Source organism: Agrilus planipennis, unplaced genomic scaffold (assembly GCF_000699045.2).
Source record: "Agrilus planipennis isolate EAB-ADULT unplaced genomic scaffold, Apla_2.0 scaffold22, whole genome shotgun sequence".
Taxonomy (NCBI): domain Eukaryota; kingdom Metazoa; phylum Arthropoda; class Insecta; order Coleoptera; family Buprestidae; genus Agrilus; species Agrilus planipennis.
Window position 1 is genome coordinate 652,036 of NW_020438874.1, and position 11,580 is coordinate 663,615.

The 11,580-nt window shown below is 30.3% G+C and overlaps 3 protein-coding genes across 5 annotated transcripts; 1 reads left to right on the forward strand and 2 right to left on the reverse strand.

The window, feature by feature from the left end:
* Positions 1–1,788: 1,788 nt before the first annotated feature.
* LOC108732931 (beta carbonic anhydrase 1) lies at positions 1,789–3,635 on the reverse strand. The gene is made up of 4 exons (XM_018463930.2): positions 3,178–3,635; positions 2,951–3,035; positions 2,703–2,890; positions 1,789–2,587 (listed from the first exon to the last, which is right to left on the reverse strand). Exons 1-4 carry the CDS (start codon positions 3,268–3,270, stop codon positions 2,186–2,188), a joined length of 768 nt encoding a protein of 255 aa, XP_018319432.1. The 5' UTR covers positions 3,271–3,635; the 3' UTR covers positions 1,789–2,185.
* Positions 3,636–3,738: 103 nt separating this feature from the next.
* LOC108732930 (ras-related GTP-binding protein A) lies at positions 3,739–5,076 on the reverse strand. Its single transcript, XM_018463929.1, has 3 exons — positions 4,835–5,076; positions 4,682–4,781; positions 3,739–4,632 (listed from the first exon to the last, which is right to left on the reverse strand). The coding sequence occupies exons 1-3, from the start codon at positions 4,844–4,846 to the stop codon at positions 3,818–3,820; spliced, it is 927 nt and encodes a 308-aa protein (XP_018319431.1). The 5' UTR covers positions 4,847–5,076; the 3' UTR covers positions 3,739–3,817.
* A 163-nt stretch (positions 5,077–5,239) lies between these two features.
* On the forward strand, positions 5,240–11,574 carry LOC108732927 (serine/threonine-protein kinase PAK 3). Of its 3 annotated transcripts, none has more exons than XM_018463926.2 (9): positions 5,240–5,427; positions 5,627–5,895; positions 6,633–6,801; positions 6,857–7,026; positions 7,825–8,120; positions 8,446–8,825; positions 9,294–9,409; positions 9,473–9,691; positions 10,841–11,574. In XM_018463926.2, the coding sequence occupies exons 2-9, from the start codon at positions 5,632–5,634 to the stop codon at positions 10,862–10,864; spliced, it is 1,638 nt and encodes a 545-aa protein (XP_018319428.1). In that variant the 5' UTR covers positions 5,240–5,427; positions 5,627–5,631; the 3' UTR covers positions 10,865–11,574. The 3 variants fall into 3 exon arrangements, with proteins under 3 accessions (XP_018319428.1, XP_018319427.1, XP_025835658.1); XM_018463925.2 differs by lacking the exon at positions 10,841–11,574 and adding an exon at positions 9,795–9,878; XM_025979873.1 differs by lacking the exon at positions 5,240–5,427 and having other exon boundaries at positions 5,632–5,895; positions 9,795–11,574.
* Positions 11,575–11,580: the final 6 nt, after the last annotated feature.

Here is an 11,580-nt window from a genome sequence, read left to right on the forward strand (position 1 = left end):
GATTACATATATAATTATTATTATTATTATTATTGAATTAAAATAATAATGATGAGGATGATAGTTGTTTAAATTGAATGAAAACACAGTGGCCCACATTTCGGATCGGGCTAGACTCAGTGCAGTGATTCGTTTTAATATTAAAAGAGAAAGGAAACAGTTGCAAAAGGTGAACTTTTTATTAAATTGTAAAATATTGAATATAAAATACAATTAACAATTTTATGGTTATCGGTCTTAATAAAAGGATTTAAAATAAAGTGTCGGCAATTTTTTCGGACGCGTTGGACGCAAGAGAGACAGCATCTGTAGCTGTAAAAATGCATGGTAAATTATTACTAAAAAAAAGGATGGAAGTTGTAATTCCGTTTCATCATCTACATCACCACCAAAACACTCGGATTGTGAAAATGGACACTTCGCCAACTTTAGTTTTACAGGAAACAACGGACGGACATCTTATACGTTACAGTTTTTTAAATTTTCTAATGCAATTAAAAAAAGGGAAAATGTCACATATGATAGGAACGAGTCTTGTTGAGAAAATTTGTTGAAATGATATGGTATATAGTTTAATGAAATATTTTTGTGCATTTCTAAACTGTTATGTTCATGACTGATTAATAATTGTGAAATTAGAGGTCACATTTAAAAAAGCGTGTGCAATTTCAATAAATTTACCTCTTTTTAACTGTAGGATGGCCAATTTACTCCATAAATAATTTATTATTTTGTATACTACTGATGCTACAAATTGAAAATAAACGTTAAGGTATGATAAAATGCATATAAATGATATAGTTTGATGGTCTGTGAGATGTAAACAAGTTAGTATGTGTTAACAAGGGATAATATTTTAAATTTATTACAATTACTTATACTTTAATTGGCTATTCTACTAATTTTAACATTGAGCACTTAACATTTAAATTTGATGTTTTTTATGTAATTTACCGAATTCTTTTTCAATTGTGTTTATTGAAATTTTTAGAAAATTAAATACTTATCATTGTTATTCCATTTAATATTGATTGACAAGGACTAGGGTCGATAAGCGAGTTTGATAAGTTTTTTAAGCCATTACTGTTTATTAAATTTTTTTGCTGTTTCTGATTGTAATAGTTCATGAAATTTAGGATCATCCTGACAATTCAAAAGAATTAAACTTTGCCTTCTTTTTTTTTTGTGTTTATCCACATTTTTCAAAATATAGGAAAGAAAACTAATTTTGGCCACTAAAATAATTGCATATAATTATGAATTATTACAATAACTGTTAAGGAACAATAAAAGAAATTTTTTAGAAAACTTGTTACTCACTCTTATGAGGTCCATTTTCATACTTCTATCGACCACAGTCCCTCACTAGACCAAATTCGTGCAATTTTTTGTATTGTTCTACCTTATTGCTAGTTACAGGATCACATAATAAATGGAGTCTCAAGTTTAATTAATTTAAGAATTTTAATTTCCTTCTATATTTTCATACGTTTTTAAATGAGATCAATTTCTGATTTATGGTGTTTAGTGTACTTATAAATGCCTCAAATATTAATAAACACCGGTTAGTAAATATTTTATTAAAGTATTTTTTAATAATGATTACTTTTTTCTCTACTATCTATACAGTTGTTATTATGCCTGCGCAATTTCTTGTTCTAATTATTATTATTCTAAATCTTTTTTGTAAGTAGCAGTAGTCATTGTTTGTTAAAATGTTGTGTAAGCTTATTGAACATAACGGTGGTACAAAATGTATTATTATTATTAATTATCTCAGTGCCTAAAAAGGTAGACTGAAATTATGCATTATATATTGTAAATTGGAAAAAATAGATCCGAAAAGTGGGCATCTTGTTGATGATAGAACTAATAAATAAATCATAAAAACTGTTAAATTTATTCGCGTTATAGTAAGTTAATTACATTTATACATACATGATGATAAAACAACCATTTCCATCAAAACATTTATACTAATAAATTTAATTATGAGATACATGCCTCAATTATTATTAGATTTTTAAAATTATAAAAATAAAAATGAATTTAATATGTACTTGTTCTTCATTGTACATATATTAGTATATTAATTTTTGTATAAAAAATAAGACCTGGAAAAATACAATGAGATTGTTCCCATATATTCAACCTTAGCAGTGTAGTACTGATAATAATTCTTGTGTTACATGTAATAATTTTCCACTTCGTCCATTAACGTTTCTATGTTGTCTTCGTTTATGATAACGAATTGTTTAGCTTGTCTACTAAAATAATAAATTTCGCCTGTGTAAATATCGAACCACAGTGCGTGAATGTGAAGTTGATGTTTTTCGAGTCTACTTTTTAAAAATCCGTAACTGGCTATATTTTGTAACTGCTGTAGAGCGTTTATCTGTGAAAGTTTATCTTCTAACGCTAATTTGTTTTCAGGATCGATATACGCAACAAACTTTCTTTGAGGAGTTTCGGCTTGAAAAATTAGGGGCATAGAATAATCTGTTAATTCTAGCTGCTGAAATTTTTCTAAACTGGACCAAGCATGAGCGCACAACCATGCTCTTATTGGCGATTTTCTACGATTTACCTGTAATAAATTGGGATAAGTTTAATATATCTAACACACATGTGCAGAAAATTTATCGTAGCACTACTAAAAGTATGAAGAGTAAAATTATTACTCTAATGTAGAAATGACAAACCTGAGAAGAAAAATTTGTGTCTTGTAGTTGATAAAGTAAATTTATAGCTTTACAATCGCTATGTCCACAAACAATTATATGCCTTATATCATTTATAACGCATCCTAATTCTAAGGCTGCTGGTTCATTTGATGTTATTTCATCGAGAAAATGGTGCGAATGGGGTATTACATTGCCAGCATTTCTAACTGGAAAGTTTAAATGTTAAATGGATTGTACTCGATATTTAGCGTTTTACTTTTAATTACCTATGAACATGTCCCCCACGTTCATTTCTGTAAATCGTGTGGGAATCATTCTGCTGTCCATGCATGTAAAAAACACTGCTTTTGGCTGCAAAGTTATTTATTAGTTACTGGCTATATGATTAAAACGCATGCCAAAGTCTTTTAAATCGGCTATCTATGCCATTACTTATTCACTTTTTATCTATAGTACGAGATAATTAATTTTAAAAGCCTTTACCACACCTTACCGTTGGATTATTTTTAACTTGTTTAAATTGTTCAACCATAGTTTTCCTATCGAGTTGCCGATATCGCATAATTCCTCTTAATATGCGATCCATTTGAAAACAATTTTAGTTTGTAATTTAATACAATTTAATTCGACTTATTTATAGTTCAAGGTCCGCACTTTATCTACTTAACATTAATTATGCTCAATAACATGAAAATACCAATTATCTGCTACGAACACGATAGAAATGTTGATTTTGTTTCTTACGGAAATATATACATAGAATCGATACTGTTTTGGCTCGCGTTTATTCCAATTCGGAATGTCTTATACTAATTTGGGAAAAATAGTAAAGTCTTTGAAATAATATAATTTGAAGGTAACATTCATGGTTGAATGATTTTGATAAGAATCAATTATGCATATGATTATGTATAATAATCGATCAAATGAGATAATGCTGCAAATTAGGAACTTTATTGCAAAAATACGTTTTATTTATAACTTATTAAACAGTCCAAGATAAGAAATTCAATCATTAAATAAAAAGGAATTTTTTGCTAATAAAAAAAATCGATGAAAGTACATGCGTCTTTGATGTATTTAGTTAAATTACAATACATAAAAAAAATCTTATAATTCAGTTTAGGATAAAATTAACGATGTGTAAGAGAGCCAGCAGAACTGGATACTTTTTCTAACTTTTCAAAATGTTTTCTGGCATTTCTAATATTTATAAGTGTAACTTCGGAAGGGATTTGAGGGTCAGACATGCAAACCATTACGTATGTGTTACTAGTAAACATATCAATGTAAGAAGCAAAAACAGAATTTCTAACTTCCATACTTTGGAACTGAGCAGCAAGTTTTGAACAGGACAATTTAAATTGTTTTATAATATTGGAAACTTTCTCAAATCTGTGAGCATCTCTGTGCTCTTTCCTTTGGCAATAAGAAATTACTAAAAAAGTAGCTCTTTCAAATAATAGAACTTCATCAGCATCCACAATATTGGCAAATTGTTGTAAACTATTTTCTAGGGCCTTAACATTAGGAATAAGCATATATACAATGTTTGACCAAGCTCTATAAAGAGTTTCATCCCATATTGATGTTCTAAAACAGGTACACTCAAGAGGTTTTGACAATCTTTTTAAATCTGATTCTCTCTCTTTGAATATAAGATCTCTCTGGTCATCAGCAACTAAATCCATCTTGTGAATTAAGCAAAATATCTTTGCTTCAGGAGAATTCTGCATTATAGCTTCTAAACATGATTGGTAGTAGTGCATGTCTTTTTCAAGTTCTCTGCTTTCTACATCAAATACATAAATTAGTACTTCCACATTCCTAAATATGTTGTCACGTTGAGAAGCAAAATAGTTTTCCATAAATGCTTCTTGTCCACCACAATCCCACAAATTTAACACTAAGTTTCCAAGAAATCGAACATGTGAATGCTCCACATCAACTGCAAATAAATCAATGAAAAGTTGTACCACAAAAACATTGGCACATACTTGTTGCTCCTAACCTTCGGGTATCTCTGGCTATATAATTGGCAAAAATTATAGATCTCATACTTGTTTTACCGGAACCACTTTTACCCATTAAAAGGACCTGGAGAGTAAAACTATACTAATGATAAACAATAATATGGTGTGTAAACATACCTTTTTCTTCATTTTTATTTTTGGTTTGTATTTGTAATTTAAATGTATTGAGTATGTATTTAATGAGAAACACAAGTATAAAATATAATTTTTATAAAAGCGTCTATTTACATGTTAACAGTATTAGTTATTCATTTATTTAATCACACTTTTAATTAATTTGCTTAGACAGCAATAAACTTCAACAAATGCACAATAAAACCTACTTGACAGAAAGGTTAATAAACTCTACAAAAATAAAGTCTCTAATTGACAAGCACGATTGCATTCTAAAAAATATAAATAACTAAGGGATATTATGCCCTAAGAGCAGAGCTACGCTTATAGTTCTTTTAAAAGTAATTGCATGAAGGAGAAAAGGACAAAAGATAGGTTTGTTATGTACCTCACGCTTCGTAAAAATGATAAGCCTGCCATTTTAGTGGACTCGGAAACACCATTGAATGGTGTCCATAAGAAATGTAATTGTTTTTTGTGATAAACTTAAGTATTTTTATTTTAATAAATGAAGCCAGTATAACTTTCCAGTGGCTTGAGGTTTTATTTTGGTGTAAATATTTGTGATTATCGTTCCTAGTGCCTGTTATCTCTAGGTGGGTATTCTCTGAATTACTGTGCTCCTCAGGAATCTATCTATTCACAATAAGAAAGGGCTGCTGACGCATACGGCGCGCCCACTAAAGAAATTTTAGTTTGATTGAAGTAGATAATACAATACGCCGAAACGGAGTCGCTTATTACGGACTACAGTTTACCTAAGTTAGAGTCTACTCAGCTGTTATATTTTCACAGTAAGAATGTCTTCTGATGAAGAGAAACCTCCAGCCCCTCCGGTTAGATTAACATCAAATAGAGGAACAGACTTAACTAATAGTGCCCTGGCAGTAGATAGACCTTTGCCAAAAGAGCCTGAAGATGCTGAACGAAAGAAGAAGACTTTAAAATCCAAAATTAAAAGCAACAAATCTACAATAACTTCTGATAAACCAAATATTTCTTATCCTACAAATTTTGAACACACAGTTCATGTAGGCTTTGATCCCATATCAGGGGAGTTTACGGTAAGTTTATAGTAAATGGCACAATATAATTTGAAACCTTTGTAAAAAAAGTGGTCAAGGTGCTTTTCCTGCTTCTTGATTTTAATTAATGAAACAAATTTTGTTTTGCAAGCTGCCACTAACAGTAAGTAATGCATGTTTTAATTTAATTTGCAAATAAAATGTTATTTATTGCATGATCTTTTTGAAAATTTTCTCTTCATATAATTGCTCCCAGTTTTGACATTTCTTAAATGGGCTTTTTATTATGTACCATTCAAGACAAATTATCAATCTTGACCATTGTAGTGTAGAAAGATTTTGACCATTTTCAATGCATTTATTTAGTTAATTATTAAGTGCACATTTTGCATTGATACATTTAATGAACAGATGTTAATTGGCTGTTCTTACATTACAATTTGCTTAAGGTAGCAATAAATTAACAATGCAATGAAAGTTGTTATACCATATAAAGTGATGAGAACATGTTCTTTATTGAGTTGTGGATCATTTATTACATTTATTAATAAAAATTTGATTCATTAACAAGTGAAAGGGTTTGTTCTAACCACTCTTCATGTGTTAATGGAGATCTTCTTAAATGTATGTTATGTTGTGTTCAGTAGATTTTATAAGTTAATTCTTATCACGAATAGTTAGCTGTTATTTGTAAATGTAATCTTAGATTTAGTTTAATTGGAATCAGATCATTACATTAGTAATTCAGTAAGTAACTATCCTTGACTTATTTACAGGGCATGCCTGAAGCATGGTCTCGATTGTTGATGAACTCTAATATTAGCAAACAAGAACAAAAGAAAAACCCGCAGGCTGTTTTGGATGTCCTTAATTGGTATGATAGTAGTTCAAAAGAACCCCCAAATGCAAAGTACATGACAAAAACAACAACAACCACTCATTCAGGTACATATTTTAATTTTTGTTATATAACGATGTTTTATATCGTTATTTTTTTTAGGGTCTTCTTTGAGCAGGGTTTCCAGTTCCAGCCCCAGCAGTACAACTCCAACTGATATTGAAGGAGCGCCGCAGTCTTATCATAGCCCTGCTCATGCTCCAAGTTCCGAAATCGAAGACGAACCGCCACCACCTCCTATTGCAAGTCGACCAGAAAAGACTAAAAGTATTGTAAGTAATTTCCTTTTTTATTATACATATTAGCTTTTGTTTTTAACTTTAACGTTTTAATGAAAATATAGATTACTTATAAATAATTGATTATATCATTAATTTATTAGGTAACACATTCGATTTTTGATAAACATATTTCATGTATATTTTAATAAAAGTGTCTATGACTAACTTGCTTGCATCTTTTGTAAAGATTTTTTTGTTTATCAATTTATTCAGTAATATCGATTCAATATTTTCTTTTTATTTAAATACAATTTCCGTTTCCCTTTTTTAAAATTAACATCCTCTCTTTCATGTATTGCATTTCAAATTAGATAATGCTGATTGTGAGTAGCATACATAATGAAATACTTACACTATAAGATAATATAACAATACGTTATTTATCGCTTCTTAAACTCAAAATAAACTGAGTTAAACAAAAAAAATGAGTTTCCGGTAACTGTATGATAAAGTACTAATAAGAAACACAGTAATAATCTTACGATTAAAGCATATCTAAACGAAAGATGCTTGTTGCATTCAAAATGTGGCTTCCAAAGGAAGAAATGCGTGAAACTAGTGTAACTGTTTTTCCACTTACATTCTGCACGCAATTGGCTGTTTTTGGCTCTCATTTTCAGTTAATGAGAATGCAGATATTAATTTTACTCTTCTACATGTCACAGTAGTAAAAGCTGTAATATGCGAAGATTTTCTTCAATAACCCACTAGTTAATTATTATTGGAGTTTTATTATATTTCATCTGTTTTTTTCTTCATGTAAACATTGTTTTATTATTATTCAATTAGTACACGAAACCAATCGAAGATGTTCCGCCCACTACCAACAACACTGTGGGCACACCTGCTCACAGCCCGAGTCCTGTGCATACAACACCAACTCACGCTGCAAATGCAAATTCTCCACCCGGCGCCCCGATGCTTGACCGAAATAAAAACCAAGCGGGTTCGGAGATATCGCGGGGTGCATCGGAGAAAAGGAAGAAGAAGATGACAGATGAAGAGATACTAGAAAAATTGAGGAGTATCGTTTCAGTAGGTGATCCGAATAGGAAATATACGAAAATGGAAAAAATTGGACAAGGGTAATTTTATATTATACATTTTTCTGCAGGAATTCAGATTAAATCCTAGAAGAGAAAAACTCAAAATTAAATCAAATATATTTTTGTAGCAATGTAAACCTTCAGTGAGTTAAATCTTTCAAGCATCTAAGAGGTTTAGCTTCTTACAGAGATTTTTTTGACTCGTAAGGAATTTTAGTGAGTTACACTTAACTAATACAAAATACTTATAGCATACATTAGGATTTAATCCTCTAAAAAATATCTATGTATCAAAGACATTCGGCTCTTAAAAGTTATTATTATGTAGTTAATACCTGTAGTTTGTCATCTTTTGTTATTTTAGGGCATCTGGTACTGTTTATACTGCAATAGAAACTTCGACTGGAATGGAGGTGGCTATAAAGCAGATGAATTTATCTCAGCAGCCGAAAAAAGAACTGATCATTAACGAAATTCTAGTCATGAGAGAGAACAAACACATGAATGTCGTCAACTATTTAGACAGTTACCTCGTTTCGGAGGAATTGTGGGTCGTAATGGAATATCTTCCTGGGGGTTCCTTAACGGATGTAGTGACCGAAACATGTATGGATGAGGGTCAGATCGCGGCCGTTTGCAGGGAGGTGCTACAGGCCCTCGACTTCTTGCATAGCAATCAAGTGATACACAGAGACATTAAGTCAGACAATATTTTACTTGGTCTCGACGGCTCCGTTAAATTAAGTGAGTCAAAAGTTCGGTTTGTAAAATAAATAATTATAGTTGGTCTATTTTTTTACCAAGTAAACCTAACTTCTGGTTTAAAGAATTGTTTTTTTTTTAATAATATCGAGGTTTTGTTGCGGTGAATGTGTATGTTCTTATATAATCTCTATTATTTTTTGGGAAATGAAGTTGATTAAATTGTTTATACTTTAAAAAAAAAAAACGCTATTACAAATTGTAAACTATCAAACAGAAAAAGAAGATACTAGCAGCAATCAAAACCTTTTTAGGGTGGAGAATCCACTGAACAAAACGTGTTCTCAGTTTTTCAGTAGGTATACCATACCTGAAATATAAATGGAAATATATTGGCTACAAAAATCGTAAATCTCGACTTAATTTTATGATTTCATAACCAAATAAAATTATTGCTAGTCCCGGTTAAGAATCAATGCTCTTGATTAAATTTTATTTTGTATTTTACAGCCGATTTTGGTTTTTGTGCACAAATAAGTCCTGAACAATCCAAGAGAACTACGATGGTAGGGACACCATATTGGATGGCTCCTGAGGTTGTAACAAGGAAACAGTACGGTCCAAAAGTAGGCACTTTTTGCCTTTTTTAGTACATATTAAATTTGATATGTATTTTTAATAATTAACAGGTGGACGTATGGTCATTAGGAATAATGGCAATTGAAATGATAGAAGGCGAGCCGCCATACTTGAATGAAAATCCCCTCAGGGCTCTGTATTTGATCGCCACTAACGGTAAACCGGAAATAAAAGACAAGGAAAAACTTTCTCCAGCGTTTCAAGATTTTCTCGATCAATGTCTGGCGGTTGAGGTCGACAAAAGGTCATCAGCGAGGGACTTATTAAAGGTATGCTGTCTTATCAACTTGAATTAGTAGGGTATAGATAATTAAATAAGAATTTAACTTTGAAAAATAGTATATTAAGTAGTGTTTTTTGTATGGGTTGTAGCATCAATTTTTAAAAATGGCACGACCTCTGGCGAGTTTGACGCCTTTAATTTTGGCGGCCAAAGACGCGGCAAAAGGTCACTAGCGATAGGAAAGGGCCGCTAGGCCTTCCCGTTTCATGTGCGAAAGACTCGACGCAAAGGAATAAAAAAACTACATAAAATTAAGTAACAAATGCATTTAAATTTCTTGATAGAAAAAAAGTCGAACAAACTGTTGTTAAGATAATGATTATATTTGCAAGGAACGACGTGTGCCTAACTTAACAATAACCCGTGAGACATTTTATCGAAGTGCAAACAAACATGCTCGCATTGCTGTCGAATTGGTTTTTTCTTCGTCTTGTTTAACTGGGAAGTAAAATTATTATTTTGGTAGAAATGGAGTTAAAGATGTGGTAGTAAAATATTCAGCTTAGATTAGAGTAACGAAAAGCGAGAGCCGAAACTTTTACTTATGTTAATGTTTTTTAATTTTTTAAAATACAACAATTACAACACATACTTTTAAATTACATAAATTATTGTAACGTTTGCTATAAATAACTATACAATACTTAATAATAACATGGTGATATTAGAAAATATAGTAAGTTATATACTTGGTAGTGTGATAAGGGTTTCTGTAGCATTTATTATTGCAACATATTCTTTTTGCAGTTTTAACATTTCTAACTTAATCTGGCAATGTGGCCTTTACAAGTAATAAAATTAACAAAGAGCTACATTAGAGGAACGAATCGTATTATTTATGTTTTTTCTTTTATTTGTGCTAACTGATGCATCAAACAAAGCTAACACAAATAAGAAATAGAGAATTAATGTCATGAATATTTTCATTAAAAAAAAGGGTACAATTTCAGAAAAAAAATCTTATTTTTTGTATTAAAATAATAAATTTTATTTCCCAGTACGTTCTTTGTAAAGAAAACTGTAAATAATATATTCAGAAGAGGATTATATAGACTTGTTTTGTGTGCTTCTTTGTTTGAGAGATTGTATTGTACAATTTTATATCAAAACAGCTTCCTTTTAATTTTTATTTCAGACATTATCTTCGTCAACAAATTAATTGTTTTAACACAGAAAAATAATTATGAAAAATGGTACATAGAGCTTTTGTTGATATTGCATAATTAAGGTGATTTTTGACTTTTTGTAATGTGGGGCAATTTTATACATATATAAAAAAATCTCAAATATCTATCATCTATGCTTTTATAAGTTTAAAAAATGACCGATTTTTTGTTTTTAAATAAAATTAATTTGTTGACCGTGGTTTTTTAATGAAAATTATTACAAAGTAAAAGGATTCATTTTTATCGTTTTATTGGGTTTTTATTCGCATAGGTAGTGCCCAACCAAACAGTATTAATATGGTGGATAAATAAAAAATATATTCAACTCGTTTAATAAACTACATAAAATGTGTTAAAAGGCGATCGTCAGTTGAAAGTTATTGAACAATTAAACATCGTTTTTGCCTGGGTCTTACCCGACACTAGTGATCAATGTTCCTTTTTATAGTCAAAAACAGTGAAATTATTTTAGATTGTTTTATAATCGTAAATGTATGTAGATGCAAAAGTAAATTTTTATAATGAAAAAGAAAGGAACAATTGATTACCTTGTCATGATATTGCTGCGATTAAATTATTGAATGAAAGGCTTTGCATTATCATGGTGGTTTAACTTTTTACTGTTTTATAGAAACAAAAATTACGTAAAAAGTATTTCTCGGTATTAATATTAAATTCTTTAGTAGAAAATCTGGGATATAAAAGCTTA